At 40.1% G+C, this 23,674-nt stretch overlaps 1 protein-coding gene across 1 annotated transcript in view; it reads left to right on the top strand.

The window, feature by feature from the left end:
- The window catches only part of LOC106736165 (kelch-like protein 3), a 40,159-nt gene that overhangs the window by 5,315 nt on the left and 11,170 nt on the right, over positions 1 to 23,674 (top strand). Inside the window, exon 2 of the mRNA XM_014592245.2 lies at positions 18,229 to 18,360. Coding sequence (XP_014447731.1) covers positions 18,229 to 18,360 — 132 coding nt within the window. The remainder of the gene's footprint in view (positions 1 to 18,228; positions 18,361 to 23,674) is intronic.

The following is a 23,674-nucleotide window of genomic DNA, read 5'->3' as shown; positions in this document are numbered from 1 at the left end:
TCCTGCTGTCTGAAGCAGATGTGCATGATTTCAACCATGATAATTAAAACCAAATTTTCCATTCTGGAAGTACTTTTTGGCAATGTAGGGTTTTCAACTGCAAAAACAAAGTCAGTAAAAGAACCTCTTGATTTCTTCACACCCAGATTTTGGTTTTTAGGTTTTGCTTGCTATGTTTTAGATTTTTAAGAAAGATATGGACAAGAAAAATTCTCTCCACATTTTCTAAACCCAATGATTTATTTGATGATATTTTAATCTTAGAACTGACCTATTTTCTTTTCATTTCTGGCTGAACCCTAAAATTAGGTTAAACTGAATAGGACATTAATAAACTATAAAAAATAGTTTCGGGGCCAGCAGATGGTGTGGTTGTTAAAGGCGCTGGACTCCCACATGGCCAACCATGGTTCAAGTCTCGGACCTGGTGGCTTGCTTTCTCACTTCCTCTCTCTCTCTCTCTGTCTCTTTCTGATCAAACTGGAAAATAATAATGATAATAATAATAAATAAAGTTAAATAAAATAATTCTTTAAAAAAATAGTTTCAACATGTTTTGTTATTACATTTTTTTTCTTATTAAGTTCAGTGATGACTCTCAGGCTAGAAATTTGTAATTCATGAGGATTTTCAAACTCTCAGCCCAATTATCCTAGACTTTTTTTATTTTTATTTTTTGAGAGGTTTTTGCTATAGGGCGCGTGTGCTCGCCAGACAGACAGAGAAAGACAGAGAGACAGAAAGTGAGAAATCACCCCCCAGGGGGGATAGCCACACCGTAATCCATTCTCCTCTCGGGATCTTGGGCATGCACGCACACATGCCCGGTGTGAGTTTAAGCCATCAGGTCTGGGACTTGAACCACGGTCGACTACATGGGAGTCCAGTGACATAGCCATTACGCTAACTGTTGGTCCCTCTAGACTTTTCTTTTTAACTTGTGAAAGTATATTGTATTATCCATCAAAACCACACACCGAGAGCTCAGCTCTCCTATTCAAACCAAATACAAGCTTGACTTTTAAATTGCCACATAACGAGGGATATGTTTTCTTTTAGTCTTTTCTCTCTTCTTGTTTAATTCTATCTAAACTCAAGTGTTTTCTGTTTTACATTTTAACACAGCCCACCTAAGAGTTTTTTCCCTTTAGTTTCGAAGAAAACAGTCTGTGAATTGGGCTTTAAGAATGTGCTTAGTAGCATACCTATTCTTGAGCTTGTTTATGAAGGAGCATGTTATAGGAATGGGTAATTGCTAGTCAGCTTTGATAAATCATGATTGCTTGTGTGAAAGTCTGAATATGGAAATTCTGTGGTCAATATGGTTAATAATATTTACTTGAACACACACTGAATTGTCCCATAATCAAAGGAGTGAAGTAGTACTATAGCATAGGTCCTATTAGTGATTTTTTCCCCCCTCATTTGACTTGGTTTGGCCCCGTGGGGAAGAACATCAGAGAATGTGGCATAAGGGGTGCTTTCCTTGGCCTGATGGGCTATGGACATTATCCTAAGTCAGTGGACATTGTTATTAAGAGCACAGGGCCTGGAGTCAGATAGACTTGGATTTGAATACCTGTTCTTCACTTTTTAGTTATGTGGGAATTTTAGACAAATTTTATCTCAGTGCCTTGGGAGATAATAGTACCTACCTCTTAAGAGTTGTTTTGAAGATATAATGAGATGATCGAGGTATGGTACTCTAACATATTGTCAATTTTTAGTAAATGTTAACTTTTTTTTTTTTTTTTTTTTGAGACAGAGTTTTGCTATAGGGTGTGTGTGTTCACCAGAAAGAGAGACAGAAAGTGAGAAATCACCCCCCAGGGGGCTGGCCATGCTGCAGTCCCTTTTGCTCCATTCTACTCTTGGGATTTTGGGCACACATGCCCATGTGCCCGGCATGAGTTTTAAGCCACTGGGTCTGGGACTTGAACTGCGGTTGACTACATGGGAGTCCAGCAATGTAACCATTACATCATCTGCTAGTCTCATTGTTAACTGTTTATAACTGTTTCCTGGGATCTGTAGCTTACTGATGCATTACCTTCTTTATGTCCATGTGAACTATTGTAGGGAATCAACCTGATGCTCTGAACTGAGGTGGCACTGCTGAAGGAGTATGAAGAGTATGGGACACTATGGTAACCTGCATGTAAATGGTGTTTTTGGTGGCAAGACTGCACCAAGTGCCAGGTCCTTCATAAATCTTTTTTTTTTTTTTCTTTATTTTTTGGAGAGGTTTTGCTGTAGGATGTGTGTGCTTGCCAGAAAGACAGAGACAGACAGAGAGACAGAAAGTGAGAAATCATCCCCTGGGGGGATGGCCATGCCACAATCCCTTCTCCTCCATTCTCCTGTCGGGATCTTGGGCACACATGCACACGCGCCTGGCTTGAGTTTTAAGCCACCGGGTCTGGGACACGAACCGCAGTTGACTACATGGGAGTCCAGCGACATAGCCATTACGCTAACTGTTGATCCCAGAGTTCAGAAATCTTAATGTTCTCTTACTGCCCAGGCTTGGAGAAGCAATGTTATACTGATGACCTTGTGAGAACTTAAAGTACAGCAGTCAGGATGTTTGTTTATTAATGCCATGAACACTATTACTGGCAAGATATTCTTGAGGGCTGCTACTACTTTCCTTGAGTATTAGTAAGGTTAAAGTTCTACAGCAGGGATTTGAACTGAGGTGAAACCAAATGATGTTATCACTTTCTTTTCCAGATAGTGTGGGATGGGCTAGACCAAAACCTCTCCCACCCCACCCCGCCACATCCACATTTATTGGCTGAATTTTTCTCAGTAATGGAAGAGCCTAAGAATTGAAATAGTAAGCAGCAATCCTCCTTTCTTTCATCCTTCTCTAGTTAATGCTAGATTTCTTGCTCTCCTACATCCTACTGATTCTGTATCAGCAGTACAGGGGACTAGGTTGGATAAGATAATACTTCCTTCCTATGGGGTGTGGGTGGGGAGTTGAAGGTCACAAAACCATAATTTTTTTTTTTTTTGAGAGAGATTTTTGCTATAGGGCATGTGTGCTTGCCAGAGAGACAGAGGGAGACAGAGAGATAGAAAGTGAGAAATCACCCCCCAGGGGAATGGCTGCTATACCTTTTCCATTCTCCTCTCAGGATTTTGGGGGCATGCATGCATACGAGCCCAGCATGAGTTTTAAGCCACTGGGTCTGGGATTCGAACTGCAGTCAACTATGTGAAAGTCCAGTGATGTAACAATTATGCCATCTGCTGGTCCCCAAAGCCATAATTTTAATGAGGAGAAGTGAGGAAAAGAAAGATGTAGGATGTACTAGTTCATTGTTATACTACGTTTACTTATCTATTTTACTCAGTAATCATTTATTGAGCACCTATTGTGTGGCAGAGTCTAAAAATACAGAGAGAACTAAAATATTATCCTATTTCTCATGGAGCTCACTGTGTAATGGGGACAAGGATGTGCTGGAATCAGTATTCATCCACTTGCAAAAGCTGCTTATTAAATTTTCAGGAATTTTGTGAGTCACTTATTAAATATAGCTGTTATTAAAAATTAAAGCTTGTAACATAAATAAATTACATTACAAACAAACCCAATAAATGACAACTACTCAAACTCATTCCTTCATAATTATTTTACTGTTATTTGGTCTTTTGCGGTCATGTTTAGTATAATAGAAAGACTATACAGTGATGTAATAATGTGCCATTGCACTTTTCTTCCCAAATTCCATGTTCAATGATATCACGTTGGTAGCTTGAAATCGCCATGCTAGGAGTGTTTACACCATGGATATTAGCAAGTGTTACAAACCAGGTCTCTTCCCCCCAACTCCCAACCAACTGTTAAACATTTACTAGAACACACTGTGTCGGGGAGAGAGATCAGTAAGAGGTAAATACAATGCAGCACAATACATAGGGAAGCACAGAGTACTGTGGTAACACAGAAGAGGGAAAGCTATTCTAGTGGAAGATGTTAGGAAAAGCTTGCAGGAAGAAGCTTAAAGGACTGGTAGAAACTAGGTATGCATAAGAGAGAATGAGTGGGAATAGAAGGTACTGCTTTCTAGGTAGAGAAAACTTTACCAGACAGATGAACCTAATATATTTAGGTAATTGTAAGTATTTTAGTACTAAGATAATAAGAAGTCTTCAGGTCAATGATGAGATTATAAAAGGCCAGGCTGAGTTTCTTAGATTTACTCAGAATTTAGAGAAGAATCAGTGAGAGAGGCATTACATAGAACATGTCTTGATGACATTGACATTCTGGAAGTGTCACTGTGAAGTCTGGGAAGAGGTTATTGTAAGAATCTGGGCAGGAGATCAAGGTGGCCTGAGATGAAGTTATGATAGTAGTGACTGTAAAAAGGGAATGGGGTGCTGGGGGTATTATAGACATAGTACTAATAGGACTGGTTCTGAGGGGTGTGAGAGAGCAAAGAATATAGCAAGAATAACATCTCATTTTTGACTTGGATAGGTGAGTAGGTGGTTTGTTATGCCTTTGAGATGGAGAATACAGAAAAAGGCTTGAGGGAAGTTGGGGAACATCAGTTTTGGATATGTATGAACTACCTGTGTAAAGCTGAGATCTGAAATTTAGAAGGTAGGGGAGAACAGGGAAAAAAGACTTTGGGAGGTGGTATGCTAACAGAAGAGGGCCTGGGATCAGCAGATGGCATAATGGTTACATTGCTGGACTCCCACGTAGTTGACTGTGGTTCAAGTTCTAGACCCAGTGACTTGAAACTCATACTGGGCACATGTATGTGTGGGCTTAAAATCCTGAGAGAGGAGAATGGAGGAGAGGGGATTATGGCATGACCATCCTCCCTGGGGGGTGATTTGTTGCTTTCTGTCCCTCTGTCTGTCTGTCTCTCTGGCTAGTGCACACGCCCTATAGCAAAAATCTCTCTCTAAAAAACAAACAGACAAAAAAGCTGAAGAACACCTACTATTTAGAGCTTATATATTTTTATTTATAACTTTTATAATTAATACTTTATGTATATTTATAGTTTAACTCTGAAGGGCAGCTCTACTTTTTTTTTTATAAAAAAATTATTGGAGTGTCACAGTGATTTGGTCAGACTATTCTCACTCAACTGTCTAACACTTGTAAGGAAAAGTGAAAGATTTTGAGGTCAGGGTTCACTGAGGACAAATATGTAATGATGGTCTACTGTGGGCATGGCCCTATGCTGGGCAGGCTAAGCCATACAAACACTCATTGAACACATGGTCCTTCTCTTCCAGGTATATTGAATCTGATATGAGGGCAGGTAGGTGGCTGGATTGTACCATGAAAAAAAAAATCAAAAGGCAGTGTTCTATGTGCCAATTGAATTATAGACAAGAAATACTACTGGATTTTAGGAGAAGAAGAGATCACTAAGGACTGGACTATTCAGAGGGCTTCCCTCTAAGAAGTATGTCTCTCTCTCTCTCTATTTTTGCTATAGGGCATGTGTGCTTGCCAGAGAGACAGAGGGAGACAGAGAGATAGAAAGTGAGAAATCACCCCCCAGGGGAATGGCTGCTATACCTTTTCCATTCTCCTCTCAGGATTTTGGGGGCATGCATGCATACGAGCCCAGCATGAGTTTTAAGCCACTGGGTCTGGGATTCGAACTGCAGTCAACTATGTGAAAGTCCAGTGATGTAACAATTATGCCATCTGCTGGTCCCCAAAGCCATAATTTTAATGAGGAGAAGTGAGGAAAAGAAAGATGTAGGATGTACTAGTTCATTGTTATACTACGTTTACTTATCTATTTTACTCAGTAATCATTTATTGAGCACCTATTGTGTGGCAGAGTCTAAAAATACAGAGAGAACTAAAATATTATCCTATTTCTCATGGAGCTCACTGTGTAATGGGGACAAGGATGTGCTGGAATCAGTATTCATCCACTTGCAAAAGCTGCTTATTAAATTTTCAGGAATTTTGTGAGTCACTTATTAAATATAGCTGTTATTAAAAATTAAAGCTTGTAACATAAATAAATTACATTACAAACAAACCCAATAAATGACAACTACTCAAACTCATTCCTTCATAATTATTTTACTGTTATTTGGTCTTTTGCGGTCATGTTTAGTATAATAGAAAGACTATACAGTGATGTAATAATGTGCCATTGCACTTTTCTTCCCAAATTCCATGTTCAATGATATCACGTTGGTAGCTTGAAATCGCCATGCTAGGAGTGTTTACACCATGGATATTAGCAAGTGTTACAAACCAGGTCTCTTCCCCCCAACTCCCAACCAACTGTTAAACATTTACTAGAACACACTGTGTCGGGGAGAGAGATCAGTAAGAGGTAAATACAATGCAGCACAATACATAGGGAAGCACAGAGTACTGTGGTAACACAGAAGAGGGAAAGCTATTCTAGTGGAAGATGTTAGGAAAAGCTTGCAGGAAGAAGCTTAAAGGACTGGTAGAAACTAGGTATGCATAAGAGAGAATGAGTGGGAATAGAAGGTACTGCTTTCTAGGTAGAGAAAACTTTACCAGACAGATGAACCTAATATATTTAGGTAATTGTAAGTATTTTAGTACTAAGATAATAAGAAGTCTTCAGGTCAATGATGAGATTATAAAAGGCCAGGCTGAGTTTCTTAGATTTACTCAGAATTTAGAGAAGAATCAGTGAGAGAGGCATTACATAGAACATGTCTTGATGACATTGACATTCTGGAAGTGTCACTGTGAAGTCTGGGAAGAGGTTATTGTAAGAATCTGGGCAGGAGATCAAGGTGGCCTGAGATGAAGTTATGATAGTAGTGACTGTAAAAAGGGAATGGGGTGCTGGGGGTATTATAGACATAGTACTAATAGGACTGGTTCTGAGGGGTGTGAGAGAGCAAAGAATATAGCAAGAATAACATCTCATTTTTGACTTGGATAGGTGAGTAGGTGGTTTGTTATGCCTTTGAGATGGAGAATACAGAAAAAGGCTTGAGGGAAGTTGGGGAACATCAGTTTTGGATATGTATGAACTACCTGTGTAAAGCTGAGATCTGAAATTTAGAAGGTAGGGGAGAACAGGGAAAAAAGACTTTGGGAGGTGGTATGCTAACAGAAGAGGGCCTGGGATCAGCAGATGGCATAATGGTTACATTGCTGGACTCCCACGTAGTTGACTGTGGTTCAAGTTCTAGACCCAGTGACTTGAAACTCATACTGGGCACATGTATGTGTGGGCTTAAAATCCTGAGAGAGGAGAATGGAGGAGAGGGGATTATGGCATGACCATCCTCCCTGGGGGGTGATTTGTTGCTTTCTGTCCCTCTGTCTGTCTGTCTCTCTGGCTAGTGCACACGCCCTATAGCAAAAATCTCTCTCTAAAAAACAAACAGACAAAAAAGCTGAAGAACACCTACTATTTAGAGCTTATATATTTTTATTTATAACTTTTATAATTAATACTTTATGTATATTTATAGTTTAACTCTGAAGGGCAGCTCTACTTTTTTTTTTATAAAAAAATTATTGGAGTGTCACAGTGATTTGGTCAGACTATTCTCACTCAACTGTCTAACACTTGTAAGGAAAAGTGAAAGATTTTGAGGTCAGGGTTCACTGAGGACAAATATGTAATGATGGTCTACTGTGGGCATGGCCCTATGCTGGGCAGGCTAAGCCATACAAACACTCATTGAACACATGGTCCTTCTCTTCCAGGTATATTGAATCTGATATGAGGGCAGGTAGGTGGCTGGATTGTACCATGAAAAAAAAAATCAAAAGGCAGTGTTCTATGTGCCAATTGAATTATAGACAAGAAATACTACTGGATTTTAGGAGAAGAAGAGATCACTAAGGACTGGACTATTCAGAGGGCTTCCCTCTAAGAAGTATGTCTCTCTCTCTCTCTATTTTTTTTTTTTTGATAGGTTTTCGCTATAGGGCGCGTGCGCTCGTCAGACAGAGACAGAGAGACAGAAAGCGAGAAATCACCCCCCGGGGGGATGGCCACGCTGCAATCCCTTCTCCTCCATTCTCCTCTCGGGATCTTGGGCACACACCCACACATCTCCAGCGTGAGTTTTAAACCACAGGGTCCGGGACGTGAACCGCGGTCGACTATGTAGGAGTCCAGCGACATAGCCATTACGCTAACTGCTGGTCCCAGAAGTATGTATATTATGAAAGGAAGAGGGAAATCTGTAGTGAATGGCTTGTCTGCTTGGTACATAAAAGGTACTCAGTATATTGCTGAGTAAATGAGTGGTAAGTCTGGTATTTAGGTTCTGTCTGGTCAAGAAGAGCCTTGATTACTACGCAAGAATCATGACTTTATCTGTAGGCTGATGATTTTTCAGTGTTCAAGCTAAAGTTCTTTGAAAGGAAACCTTACATGGACACTCAGTATATAGAACAAATGGAAGCAGAGGGCTCTGACTGAACCTCCAACTCATAATCTTCATGGCCCCTTAGAGATCAGTGAGGCAGTGAGGATCTCAAACACGTGGTCAGAGTGACCTTTTAGAAGGATCAGTTTGGCAGTGATGTGCAGTAAACACTTGGAGGGAGAGCATTTGGAATGGAGAACAGCAGATGGGAGGCCACTGTAAAGATCTAAACCAGAAGAAAAGAAAAGCAGAATAGCCCAGGAAAGGAGAGCCAGCCACATCATTTTTTTGTGGCCATGACTCTTGACTGTCTTACATATGTGATTTCTTGAATGAAATCAGTGGACATTTGTAAGAATGTGAGGTATTTCTGAGCCAGTTTCCAACTCTCTTTCTGTGAGATGTTGACAATGTTGTTGACCTTTATCTATTAGGCAGTGGGTTAACCATGGCACTAGCGATGGTTCGTATGTTTACTAATAACAGGTCAGTATGTGACATTGATTAAACTAGCCAGATATCTGATGGTTTGATAAAGTTGATTATTTTAATGTGTTCTGATTCTGCTGCAGCTTATATGAAAAATGGCTTAGATGACCATTTTTGTATATTTCTGTAGGGCAGAGCAAGGATTCTGCCTTGCCCATACTTTTCACTACATCTATGATTTGTGACCAATTTGAATTTTAGATATGGCTTAAATTGAATGATGGCAGAACTCTTGGCATTAGGGGTCCATATGGAACTTCTTTGTTCAACAGCCAGAGCTTCAGGTCTGGTGGGAGGGAAATTTATTAATTAATATCAGCCATGGAGGGAACTTGGTTGACTATATAACTCTTGTCAGATCATGAAACCCTGAGAGCTGAATCACCTTAGCTGGGCTAGGTAGGGGTTCTTGAAGCCTGGTACAATTTTAATAGAGGTTGGATCTAGTCTATTTTTATTTTTTTATTTATTTTTTGCTATAAGGGTGCATGTGCTTGCTAGAGACAGAGAAAGAGAGAGGGAAAGTGAGAAATCATCATCACACCTCCCCACCTCCCATGGGCCATACTTCACCCCCTTCTTATTCTCTTTTGGGGAATTTGGGCATGCGTGCACACGAGCCTGATGTGTTTTCCAAACTATAGGGTCCAGGACTTAAACTTCATACTTGGCCATATTTGAGCCAGTTGCTTTACCCATCATGCCATCTGACTGGCCTAGGGACTGGAACTAGTTACTCCTCTTGGAGTAATTAATCACCTTAAGCTTAAAGTAATAGGAGTTTATTGATAAATACTTTTCAAAAGAAAAATATCCTATGACAGTCTGTCCGGAGAAAAATTGTGTGTGTGTGATTTTGGCTGGGTCTGGATAGGATGGAAAGTATGGCCTTAGGCATTGGACTTGGACAAGAGTATGGAAGAGGAGGAGACTTCAAAAGTTCATGGAAAATTGGGCTGGCATGTGGCATGGTTAAGGGCACAGGACTCCCACATGGCCAACTGTTGTTTGAATCCCGGACCTGGAGGCTTGCTGTCTCATTTTCCCTTTCTCTCTCTCACTCTATCCCTCTCTGGTCAAATTAAAATAAATAAATAAATAATTAAATAATTCTTTAAAAAACAGTTAATGGAAAATGGAATTAAAGTATGGATATTTTAGTACAGAAATTTTGAAATTCATATATAGTTTTTCACAATGTGTATTTCCCATGAACATTTTGAAGACCTTATATATACCTCAGTATGATCTGTGCTTCACAGGTAGGTAGAGGGGAACCATGGCCCTTATCTGTGATAAAGAATTGAGAATGTTTGGAATTGGACCTTGAAATGGTAAGGATGGGGCAGTTTGTTGGGGCCAGTTCGTAGTTTAGATCTGGTATGAATGGAAAGAGAATGGTTTAAGAGAGAAAATGTAAGCTCTGTCTGGGCATGTAATCCTAGACTGAAGCATATGCATGTGTTTGTGTATTTGGGTATATCCATGTACTGTATTGCTAGAACATATATGCTATGGTAGAAATAGCTCAAGCTTCAAGTTGAGGACACCTGAGCTCAGATCCCATATCTACTGCTTACTATTTTTCTGATATTATACAAGATTCTTTACTTCTATAGGCCCTTAGTTTCTCTTTTTATTTCTCTCTCTCTCTCTTTTTTTTTAAAAGGTTTTCACCATAGGGCTAGAGAGAGAGAAAGAGACAGTGAGAGGAAAGTGAGATTACCTCCCAAGAGGGTTGGCCACACTATAATCCCTTCTCCATTCTTCTCCTGGTATCTTGGGCATGCATGCACATGCTTCCAGTGTAATTTTCAAGCTGTTGGGACTAGGACTTGAACCATGGTCAGCCGTGTGGGAGTTTTAGCACCTTAATCACTACATCTGCTGGCCCCAGAAGCTTTCTCTCTCTCTCTCTCTTTTTTTTTTTTTTGAGACATTTTTGCTATACAGTGTGTGCACTCACTGGAGAGACAGAGAGAGAAAAAGTGAGAAATCATCCCTCAAGGGGGATGGCCATGCCAAAGTTCCTTCTTCATTCTCCTTTCAGGATTTTGGGCATGCATGCATATGTACCCAGCATGAGTTTCAAGCCTCTGGGTTCAGGACTTGAACTGTGATTGACTATGGGGAGTCCAGGGAGCTCTTTTCTTAATGTCATGCTCTCTGGAAGATTAATGAGCTACCCAAGAAGCTTGTACCTTTCAGTTCCAGGGACCCAGAGTTCAGACTTTGTGTCTTCCACAAAGAAGCTGAGCAGGGATAGAAAGAGACTTTACTTTCCTTCTGATGTCAAGCCTTACTTCTGGAAGGGTGGAAAGGGCTCTAAATGGACTGGGGAAACTAGTGTCCTTTTTCTTGGGAAACTGCTGTCTTTTTCTAGGTAATCTTGCGGTAATCAGCAAGTCACTTGTACTTTGAGGGAGGCTATAATATGAATGACATTTTGTTGAACTTTAATTTTCTGATAATAGACATCTGTGTTTGAGACTTTGGTAAACAAAACATTGTGTTAACAGGGATGCTTTGTTATTAGACCATTCTAGAAGACTGGAAAGTTCAAAAAACAACACAACAGGATGTGTGAAATTTCCTGGCTACTAGCTACATGGGAGATTATTGTCAGTTCTTCCAAAATTGGCTCTGTTTGTTCTACACCTGTTCTATATCTGTGAAGGAAATCTAATAATATCTGTCCACTATGCTTTTCTGAGCTTCAGTCTTCTTAATTCTCTGTCAAAACTCTTCAGTGGTGGGTACCAGCAGGTGGTGTGGTAGTTGAAGTGTTGGACTCCCACATGGCTGACTGTGGTTTGAGTCCTGGACTTGGCAGCTCGCTTGCTCTCTCTCTCTCTCTCTCTCTCTCATAAATGCGTGTGCCCTATAACAAATTTTCTTTTCTTTTTTTCTTTTTGGAGAGGTTTTTAAAAAATTTTTTTTCACTATAGGGCGTGTGCGCTCGCCAGACAGACAGAGAGAGACATAGAGACAGAAAGCGAGAAATCACCCCCCAGAGGGGATGGTCACACCGCAATCCCTTCTCCTCCATTCTCCTCTCGGGACCTTGGGCACGCACACACACGTGCCCAGCGTGAGTTTTAAGCCACCGGGTCCGGGACGTGAACCGCGGCCGACTACGTGGGAGTCCAGCGACATAGCCATTACGCTAACTGCTGGTTCCCTGCCCTATAACAAATTTTAAAAATATAATAAATAATTCTTTAAAAAAAACTTCAGTGGTTCCCAATCCATACCAAATTATGTTTTCCTTTTCTTTTTTTCTTTTAGGAGATATTTTTTACAATAGGATGTGTGTGCTCACCAGAGAGACAGAGCAAAAGCAAGAAGTCAACCCCCCACCCCCACCCCCGAGGGGATGGCCACACTGTAGTCTCTTCTCTTCCATTCTTCTCTAGGTATCTTGGGCACACATGCCCATGTGTTTGGTGTAAATCACCTGGTCTGAGACTCAAGCTGCCGTCGACTACATGGGAGTCCAGCAATGTAACTATTACATCATCTGCTGGTCCCCCAAATCATGTTTTCTTATCCTGGCTTTTAAATCTTTTCACAGTTTGAAGACAACTTTTGTAATGATTATATACATAGTATTTTATAGTTTCAATTAAAGGAAAAAAAAATCTTGTTACTATCACCTCAGTAGGTGCACAAAAAAATTGGTAAAATTTAGTATAACCTTGTGATTAAACTTTTTTTTTTTAATTCATTTCTTCATTCTTCCTCTCCTTCCTTGAAAGGGAAGATGGCAGGCATCTCCAACAGGATTTTCACACTGTGATCCACTCCCAGCCTCAACCAGCCCTAGATCATGGGAACCAAGTGTGTTCAGGGAGATCCCCGGATGTTAACTCAGCACCTTCTGTGTAGGTCAGTCTTGTAGAGTTTTGCATTACCACTATGCCATCAGTCAGCCCTCACTAAACAAACTATTAAAAAAAATTTTGGGAGGGACCAGCAGTTAGCGTGATGGCTATGTCACTGGACTCCCATGTAGTCGACCATGGTTTGTGTCCTGGACCCGGTGGCTTAAACTCACGCTGGGTGCGTGTCCGTGCATGCCCAAGATCCCGAGAGGAGAACGGAGGAGAAGGGATTGCGGCTTGGCCATCCTCCCTGGGGAGTGGTTTCTTGCTTTCTGTCTCTCTGTCTCTCTCTGTCTGTCTGACGAGTGCACACGCCCTGTAGCAAAAACCTCTCCAAAAAAAAAATTTTTGTTTTTTAATAGAGGTTTTTGCTGTAAGACATTTATGCTTGCTGGAGAGATAGAGAGTGAGCAATTACTCCTGGGGGATGGCCATGCTGCAATCCCTTCTCCTCTAATCTCCTCTTGGGATTTTGGGCATACACATACATGCCTGGCATGAATTTCAAGCCACTGTGTCCGGCACTCAAACCATGTTCAACTATGTGGGAGTCCAGTGACATAACCACTATACCATCTGCTGGTCCCAACAAAATCTTAATAAAGGTAAAAGGGAATTTTCTTAACCTGATAAATGGCATCTACCAAAATTTATAACAAACATACACAATGGGGAAACATAGGAAACATCTTTAAAATCTGGAAAATGAGAAGAATATTCACTAGTACCCTTTCTATTTAACATCATCTGCCATCCTATCATGCAAAATTTCTTTCAAAAAGAAATTAGTGGGACCAGCAGTTAGAGTAATGGCTATGTCGTTGGACTCCCACATAGTTGACCACGGTTCACGTCCCAGACCTGGTGGCTTAAAACTCATGCTGGGCGCATGTGCATGCTTGCCCAAGATCCCAAGAGGAGAATGGAGGAGAAGGGATTGTAGCATGGCCATCCCCCCTGGGGGGTGATTTCTCACTTTCTGTCTCTCTGTCTCTCTCTGTCTGGTGAGCGCATGCGCCCTATAGCAAAAACCTCTTAAAAAAAAATTAGAGACCTAAGAATTGGAAAGGAGGAAAATAGCCCTGGCATTATATGCAGGTAATATGGTTGTCTATACAGAATACCTAATTGAATATGTGGTAAAATATAAATAACAGGAACATTTGGTAAGGTGAGTAGATATAAGATCAATTTGTATGTTATAAACCATAACAATAAAAATAAAAGGCATCATTTTATTATAGTAACAAAACCATAAAGTACATAGGAATATATCTAATCAAATAGATGTAAGCCTTCATACCGAAAAATAGAAAAGTTTGAGTGACATTAAAGAGGACCTAAGGAAATGGAAAGATATTCCATATTTATGGGTGGGGAGGTACTTTATCAGAAAGATGTTGGTTCTATCCAAATTGATATATAAATTCAGTACCTTTAAAAATGTTATTGTTTGCCAGAGGGTGCAGGTGCTTGCTGTGGGGGGGGGGGAGTGGGGACAGAAAGAAAGAAAGAAAATGAGAAATCAGCTCTCATGGGGGATGGTCATGCCAAAGTCCCTTCCCCTCCATTTCTCCTCTTTTTGGGATTTTGGGTATGCACACACACACACATCTTCAGCATGTTTTTTTTTGTTTTTTTTTTTTTAAACTGCTGGGTACAGAACTCAAACTGTGCTGTTGGCTATCTGGCTGCCTAACCACCATGCCATGGGTTGTCCCAAATCAGTGCAGTTTTGATCTAAATCCCATCAGAGTTTTTCATGGAACTTGACAAGCTGATAGTAGAATTTATATGAAAGAATATAGTAATTAAAATAGCCAAGACATTTCTTAAGAATAATAGTAGGATTGGGGACTTGCTGTATCAGTTATAGGCCTTATTATGAAACTACAAAAATGATGTGATACTAATGTACAGAGGCAGACAAACTGACCAGTGAAATAGATTAGGGTCCAGAAATAGATAACTGTATATCAGGAACTTTAATATGTGACTTAAGGTAGAATGATGGATGAGTGGGAAAAATAACTATTCAGTAAGTGGCACTTATGGAAAAAAATTAGATCCCTATTTCCCATTATGATGTAAAAGCCAATACTAGATAAAAATAAGGGCTTAAATGTCAAAAAACAAAAATGTTAAACTTATTTTTCTTGAGAGATTTTTTGCTATAGGCCGCATGTGCTTGCCGGAGAAACAGAGATAGAAAGCGAGAAATCACTCCCCCTGGGTGGATGGCCATACTGCAATCCCTTCTCTTCCATTCTCCTCTTAGGATTTTGGGCATGAATGCACAGACATCCAGTGTGATTTTCAAGCTTTCAGGTCTGGGACTTGAACTGTGGTTGGCCATGTGGGAGTCCAGCAATGTAACAATTATGCCATCTGTTGGTCCCAAAATGTTAAACTTTTTGTAGAAAATAAAAATATCTTTCTGGCCTTGGAGTAAAAAAGGACTCTAAGGAATTATGCTTGTGGGATTTTTTACATGAAATTTTTCAACTTTGCTAAGTACTTCCTTTCCTAGTTATTTTGTTATTTTTACCTGCTTAAACATACAACTTTAATCATCTTCCTTTGTATATTTCTTGATATTTATCTTCCTCTGTCCAGCTAATTTCCTTGCCCCCAGAATCCAAACAGTCTTATAGTTCAGTTGTTCATGGGTTACATTTTCATGCTGAACTCTGAAGGTAGTGAAAGAAGCCAATAAAAGTAGTCTGCTTTGGTCAGAGAAGCATTAGTCTGGCATGCTAGTTATATTTGGATGTTGTTATAGTTATAAATCTCAGTGTGAGCTCTATAGAGGCACTCAGGCCTCTAGAACATTCTCTTACAATAGCAGCCCTCTTTTCTAGTTAGTTTGCAAAGCAAGGTGGTAGTACAGACAGAGGCCCATTAGGGAAAGTCAAAGGAGACTACTCTTGGTGGCCTAGAGTTGGAGAGAATGGTAGGTCCCCAAATCTACACACTGGAGAAGAATTTGTTTTTCTACTTGTAAAGTGACACTTAAGCAGAGGTAATCCAAGGCCTCAATTTAACCTTGTAGCTGAATCATCTTACTAGTTTAGGGGAGAAAGTAATTTCCTTGGTCATAGTTTTGCTTCTGCACCCCCTCCCCATTAAGTTGAGACAAGCTGCTCAGTAGTTAGGCAGCTAACTGGCATCCCATCAGGATTTGAGTGCCTTGTCTTGATTTTAGTACAGAGGATGTTGAAATTATGGGTCACTCTTGCTAGTCACCACCTGCACATGTAGTCTACACAGACAACTTTTTAAAAAAATCTCTTTTAAAATTTTTTGTAAAGAGAGGTTTTTTTTGCTGTAGGGTGAGTGTACTCACTGGACAGAAAGAGAGAGACAAATAGAAAGTGAGAAATCACCCCTCCAGGGAGATGGCCATGCTGCAATCCCTTCTCCATTCTCTCAGGATTTTGGGCATGCATGCACACGTACCTGGCATGAGTTTTAAGCTATTGGGTCTAGGACCCGAACTGTGGTCGACGATGTGGGAGTACCATGTAACCATTATACCATCTGCTGATCCGTCAACATTTTCTCATAGTAATTATAATACCTTGTCTTTCTAGGGATTTTGGTTTCCCAAAAGCTTTCACTCTTGTGCCACCTTTCTCTATAACATAGCCAATGTGATCTTTCTAAAACACAAATTTGTTCACTTGTTTCCTGTCTCATTTCTCTATTTAAAACCCTTTGAGGGGCCGGTAGGTAGCATGGTAGTTAAAGGCTCTAGACTCTCACATGACTGACCATGGTTCAAGTCCTGGACTTGGTGGCTTGCTTTCTCACTTTCTCTCTCTCTTTCTCTGTCCTCTGTCTTGCTATGGTCAAATTAAAAATAACAATAATGATAAATAAATCTAAAAAAAAATAAACCCTTTTATTGACTTCTCATTTTTTTTTTTTTGGAGAGGTTTTTGCTATAGGGCGTGTGCGCTCACCAGAAAGACAGAGAGAGATAGGGAGATAGAAAGCGAGAAACCACCCCCTGAGGGGAAGGCCATGCTGCAGTCCCTTCTCCTCCATTCTCCTCTCAGGATCTTGGGCATGCACGTACACGTACCTGGAGTGAGTTTAAGCGATTGGGTCTGGGACTTGAACCGCAGTCGACTACATGGGAGTCCAGTGACATAGCCATTATGCTAACTGCTGGTCCCTGACTTTTCACTTTTCAGAAAGAAATCTAAATGCCTTAGTTTTGCTTGTGTGTCACAAGACTGCTCAATTTTTTTTTTTTTTGAGAGATTTTCACTGTAGGGCGCGTGCGCTCGCCAGACAGAGAGAGACATAGAGACAGAAAGTGAGAAATCACCCCCCAGGGGGGATGGTCACGCTGCAATCCCTTCTCCTCCATTCTCCTCTCGGGATCTTGGGCACGCACGCACAGGTGCCCGGTGTGAGTTTTAAGCCACCGGGTCCGGAACACGAACCATGGTCGACTACGTGGGAGTCCAGCGACATAGCCATTACGCTAACTGCTGGTTCCCAAGACTGCTCAATTTTTAACCTTTGCTCTAGAGCTCTGTGTGCTCTAGTTTTACTGAATTTGCCATTAATTTGAAGGTACTGTGCTCTTTTTCTCCTCCGCATACTTCCTTGTACATAGTGCTTCCACTGCCTAAAGTATTCTCTGTATTTTTTACTTGGCTAATTTTTGTTTTTCTTTTAGGTCTCTGCTTCTAGGAAATTTTCTTCAACTTGCTATCACTAGAATAGTTGCCCATCTCCTGTGTTTCAGTAGCTTCTACCAAATCATAATACTTAAGATATGTTTGAGTATTTACCTGGCTTCTTCCTCCACTGAATTCTAAGTTTTGTGAGGGTAGGGACTGTGCCTTGTACTGTGCCTTATTTATTGTCATGTTTCCCTTACATTTAAATGCAGTGCATAGCAGAGTAGCTTTCATTACATGTTTGCTGAATGAACAAACATCCCCTTCCACTTTAGAGATAGTAAGATGGAAGGAAAAGACCTGCCACAAAGTCACATAGTTCTGGGAACCAGCAGTTAGCGTAATGGCTATGTCGCTGGACTCCCACGTAGTCGACTGCGGTTCGTGTCCCGGACCCGGTGGCTTAAAACTCACGCTGGGTGCGTGTGCGTGCGTGCCCAAGATCCCGAGAGGAGAATGGAGGAGAAGGGATTGCGGCGTGACCATCCCCCCTGGGGGGTGATTTCTCGCTTTCTGTCTCTATGTCTCTCTCTGTCTGTCTGGCGAGCGCACGCGCCCTACAATGAAAATCTCTCAAAAAAAAAAAAAGTCACATAGTTCTTTGAGAAAGAAACTGAGCTAGGGCCTGGTTGTCTTTAGAATAAATTACTTTGGGCCGACTCGGTGCATTTCTTTCCTTGCTGGGTCTGTGGCAAGGAGGGCAGATGCATGGACTTGTAGCAGTTGGATGAGTGGGCTTACTATCAGTTCTTTCCCTCCCTTTTCTTTCTTCATCACAGCATCAAACTGAGTTCCCAGCTTGCATCCCAGGCCTCAGTACAGGCTGAGGGTGATGAGAAGAACCAGAAGACGATCACTGTCAATCCTGCCCACATGGGGAAGGCATTCAAGGTTATGAACGAACTGCGGAGGTACTTTTCCTATCTTGCCTGTGCTCTTTCAGAAGGAAATTTCTGGGTGAGCTTCATCAGGGATTAAGAAGAGAAGTCAGAACATCACTACCTAGCAAATTCTGACTTCCCCATCCACTCTGTTACATGGCTTCTTTTATTTTTCTCCCTTCAAAGTGTATTTATTCATCTCTTCTATGAAAGAGAGAAGGAGATAGAGAGAGAAAAAAAAGAGAGAAAGAGAGATGGGCACACTCCACAGCATATTCATGCTGCAATTCCACCCCTAGCCTTAGCCAGCCAGGATCACAGGCGTGCATGGGCACACTCAGCATGCATGGGGAGATTTTTGGACACGAACTCGGGACCTTCAGATAATGGTCTCAGCATTGCAGAACATTGTGTTACTGCTGTGCTACTGTGGCTGACCCACTTGGCTTCCCTTTTCATACTCTGAGACAGAATGTCTTTGCCAGAAATCTCTTTGTATTTTTTTTTTAACACCTATCATTTTAGTGATTAATCACAGGAGAAAATCCTTTATGGTTACAGCAGATCTGTTCACAAACAAAATTTTCAGTGGAACCAGCTGCTTAAAAACCAATAATAGGATGATTGCAACACCCACACACTATTGCAGATCAACAGTTGTGGATGTCATGTATTTTCTTTCGGCCTCCATCTCTCATCCTTGGGTTGAACCAGCTTGGCAAGGCAGCCACAGGAATGGAAGAATACTAACTCCTTAAGCATGATTTATCTCTGTTAAGAAAGAAATGAAATGTAAGTGTAATCATATTCTCCAAAATAAATGGTGAGAAGTGTGCAGAATATTTGTAAGACCAATGTGCACATTTGAGAATTTGTTGCAAGACAGGTTCAGGGTACTGGACATGTTTTTCTGTATGAAGCCTGTACATACAATCTCTTCATTATGGGATAACTCAGAAGCTTCCTTTGCTCATGGCATTATTTGGTGCAGACTTCATCCTGTGGTGAGATGTAATTGTTTAACTCCTCCTTTCTCTGTAGTTCATGAAGGCCGGGGAAACTTTGAATAATTTTGATCTCTAGCACCTGGCACTTCATAGGCGTTTCCATTCATTCACCAAAGATGCCCAGAGGTACTGGCTAGGCCCGGGAATGGGTAGATAGGTAGACAAAGTAAAAAAAATGTAATAATAGGTCAATGAAAATAATCCTTCTACAGTGCAATCAAGTCTTATGAAGGAGTCATGTATCAGGTGCCTGACAAGTGGTAGGAACGCAATAATTGGTTTGTTTAAACATTTATTTTTTATTAGAGATTTTTGCTTTAGGGCATATATACTTGCTGGAGAGAAAGAAATAGAGACAAGTGAGAGGGAAAGTGAGAAATCACCCCCAAGGGAGGAGGTCCACACCACAATCCCTTATCCTCCATCCTCCTCCTAATCTTGGGTACACATGCACACATGCTCGGCTTGAATTTTAAGCCACCGGGTCTGGAACTCAAACTGTGGTCAGCCATGTGGGAGTCCAGTGATGCTACTGCTATGCTATCTACTGGCCTGCAATAATTGTTTGTTTGTTTGTTTCTTTCTTTTCATAGTTTCTTAAAGGGTATTGTAGAAGCAACTATCTCATACTGGGATTTCAGAGAACACTTACTAAAGTGGGGTGATGCTTGAACTTAATTGTGAAAGACAAGAAAGAGTTAAAGAAATGAAGGGCAGGAAGAAACCTTTCTAGGCAGAGAAAAATGACATCTAGCCAAAGAAGTGTCTGTTGAATGGGGGATTGAACTACTTTTAAACAAAAGTTCTGATTCTGTGTTTGTGTCATCATTTATCCTTTCTGCAGGGCCTAGTATTTGACATTAAAAACCAAGTTAAATTAAATTTGTTTTATGCTCTATTGCTCAAATTTTATTAGGCTTCTTGCCAGATTCCCTGGAAACTCTGCCCATAGTTGTCTTAGGCACTGGGTAGTATTCATGCCTATGGGCATGGTTCTCTTACCACTAAGGAATTTGTGTTGTGTGCCCTAGTCACTATTAAAGTTCCTCCTTTAGTTTCTCTGGGGATGGCTTGTGTCTTTTGTCTGATCTAAGGGTTCATGTGTTTTAACAGGCCTTATTTTGCCTGGTGTAACCAACTCCACTGACCGTTAAAAAGAAGAGCTCAGAGAATAGATATGCACAAAGGATTTTGCCTTACTCCCTTACTCTCTGTTATTAGCACCTTTCATTTTTCTAAAAATTATTTTTTGAAAGTCATTTTAAGTCTTTTGCTTCTGTTACAAGTTACCAGATTTCTGTGTCTTTCTCCAAGAGCATTGAATTGGATTTATCCTCCAACAGTTCTACTTCTTGTTTTTTACATTGTGTCATTGGAAAAGTCATGACATATTTTTCTATTGGGTCATCTAGAAAGTCATGATGCATTTTTGCATATAGAAAAGCATAGAAAATACATCATGACTTTCCAAATGACCTAATATGTTTTTCTATGCAAAAATGTGTCATGACTTTTCTGACAACCCAGTAATTCAGCATTTGCTGAAGTCTATTCTAAGGAACAGTGATTCCCTCAGGATGATCTGTGGGAAGGCAGAGCTTTGTACCTAAATGAGTTTGAAAAATATTATACACTGTACCCCCTTCTCAGGTTCAAAATGTATGTTGGCATATTAAATACTTGAAGAATTCCTGCAATAAACTTGTCTGATTGAGGATTTTCCACACACATTTGACTGTAGAACCAAGCCTCTTTGATTATTGTTGTGTGTAAACTGAATGATTTCTGCCATTTGTTTTGGAAAACACTGGTTTAAATACCAGACATAGTCCTTTGATTAAATTTAAGTGAAAATCTTGTTCTTCCTTTCTCTTTCTCTCTCTTTGTTTTCCCCAGAAGTACTATAATCTTTATATATTGGCAAGGAAAATTTTAGCTCATGTTTAGATTTTTCTTTTAATTTGTTTTAAGAGGACTGTATTTACTATAGAACATTTAGAAAATTTAGATGAGCAAAAAAATTATAATTTTAATACGTAGTGGTAACCATTTTTAACACTTTGGCAAATAATCCATTGTTTTTTATTTATTTAGTTTTATTTATTTCATTATATATATATATTTTTAAAGTTTGATTTCTTTTATACATTCAATCACACGTTAACACTATTTTGGACAAATTATTGTGTCACTAACTCTTCTACAACCTTAAGTTGATAAAATGATTTTCAATTAAAAAAATTTTATAGACTTTTGCCATAGGATATGTGTGCTCACTGGAAAAAAACAGAGACAGAGAGAAAGGGAAAGTGAGGAATCACCCTAGGAAAGATGGCCACTCCACAGTCTCTTTAACTCCACTCTCCTTTTGGGATTTTGAGCACATACACACTCGTGCCCTGGTGTGTTTTTCAAGGTGCTGGGTCTGGACTTCTACCGCAGAATTGGCCTTGTGGGATCCAGCGCCTTAATCACCACACTACCTGCTGGCCCTTTATGGTTTATTTATTTATTTATTTATAAAAAACCAGTTCTCTGTTTTTGTATGGCTAGGTTTTCCCCATTCCTCCTATAAATAACACCAATACTGATTATTTTTGTAATAGTATAACGTAGTGGTCACAAGCATAGACACTGGTTTCAAATCTTGGCTCTAATACTAACTGTGTGGCCCTAGGCAAGTTAATTAATCCCCCTATCTCATTTTTGTCAACCATAAAATGAAGCTAATAATAGTAATCTCTGCCTTGCTGGGTTGTTAAGAGGATTAAGTACTTAGAACAGTGATAGCACATATATATATTATTGTTGTTAGATACCTGTGTACATTCATGATTATTTCTATAGAGTTAATTCTTAGAATTGCTGATTCAACAGCTTGTAACATAATAATAATAATAATAGCTATTCCTTAGATAGTGTTGTGAGGACCTGGCACCTAGTGAATATTCTGTATTCGCTGTTGTTATGATGGTGATGATGGTGGGCTGGCTAAGCAGTATGTAGGTTACAGAAATATGGCAGTAGATAAAGAGAGTTATTCTTGCTATCAATGAAGCTTGTATTGCTATGTTGTTCAAAGGCTGTCTCAAATTCCAAGATACTGGCTGAGCTATAGTGTTGCAGGCAGTAAGTTACTGCTCTGCAATGCTGGAGTCTCATGGAAGACTATGGTGCAGATTCTAGGTGGAAATGACACAATTGCATGCCTGTGTTTCTGGTTGGCTAGAAGGCTGGTGGTGGTAGTGGTGGTGGGGGAGATCACAACATATGAGACCCTGTCAAAGGTAACCTATTTCTTTTTTATTCTCTGTCATGAAAGAAATGAAATGAATAAACTTAAAAATAAATCCTGAGGTACTTAAATGGCTAACTCTAAAAACTAAAATGGAATAGGTGAGGGTGGAAGAAAGGGGACCTGGATTGACATTTTCTTTATCTAGGTGAGTTTAATGGGAACTGGAGATGGGCTAGGCATATTTTGTTTTGATGAAGGCCTGAGCCAAAGCATCTTGCCATCCAGAGATTAAGCTCATGAAATGTTAAATGATACTCCAGGGACCTGGGTTATTTCTTGCATTGTTTTTACATTCCCCTCCTTCAATTTTAGCTATTTTAGTTCAAGCACACATGTTCTTTGCAATGTATGAATCACGCAATTCACAAATATCCTATGCTTTTTACTTCCACGGTAGAGAATGGGCTGTTGGCATGGTAACTGCCCTGCCTTCCTTTTCCTTTTGTACTTCATTGCTCTGCTCTGGCCAGACTACATCTGCTTCTGAGCAGCAGAGCTCTAGTGATGCTTTGGCTCCTAATTTACTATCCAGCTGGCAAGTTAAGATGTGGAATAGTACACCTTCTTGGACAAGCACATCCTGATCAGGCCTGAAAAGAAAGGAGCAGGGAAGATAGATCAACCGATGATTATTTAGAATTCACAGAATCCAGTCTTTCCTATCTCATCTTAACAGTTTTAACCTCCTGTTTCACCATGGCAAACAGTTCTCTGATTGCCATGGTGAAACAGGAGTGATGGTCTGCCACTATGCCTTTGTAATAAGTAATGAGCCAGCTTAGCACATTGCTTTCTGTTTTCCTTTTGGTAAAAACTTCATCAAGATGTAATTCATATGCCATACAATTCACTTAAGAGTATCCAGTTAGTGGCTTTTCATTCACGTAACCACAATACATTTTAGAATATTTTTTCTTTTTTTTTAAAAGAATTATTTTATTTAACTTTGTGTGTTTATTTGTTTATTTCAATTTGACCAGAGAGGGAGAGAGAGAGAGGGTGAGAGAGAGAGAGAGAGAGAGAGAGAGAGAGAGAGAGA

This window comes from Tupaia chinensis, unplaced genomic scaffold (assembly GCF_000334495.1).
Source record: "Tupaia chinensis unplaced genomic scaffold, TupChi_1.0 Scaffold000672_1, whole genome shotgun sequence".
In the NCBI taxonomy this organism is placed as follows: domain Eukaryota; kingdom Metazoa; phylum Chordata; class Mammalia; order Scandentia; family Tupaiidae; genus Tupaia; species Tupaia belangeri.
The sequence above is the reverse complement of the archived record's forward strand: the minus strand, read 5'-3'. Positions and strand labels throughout refer to the sequence as shown.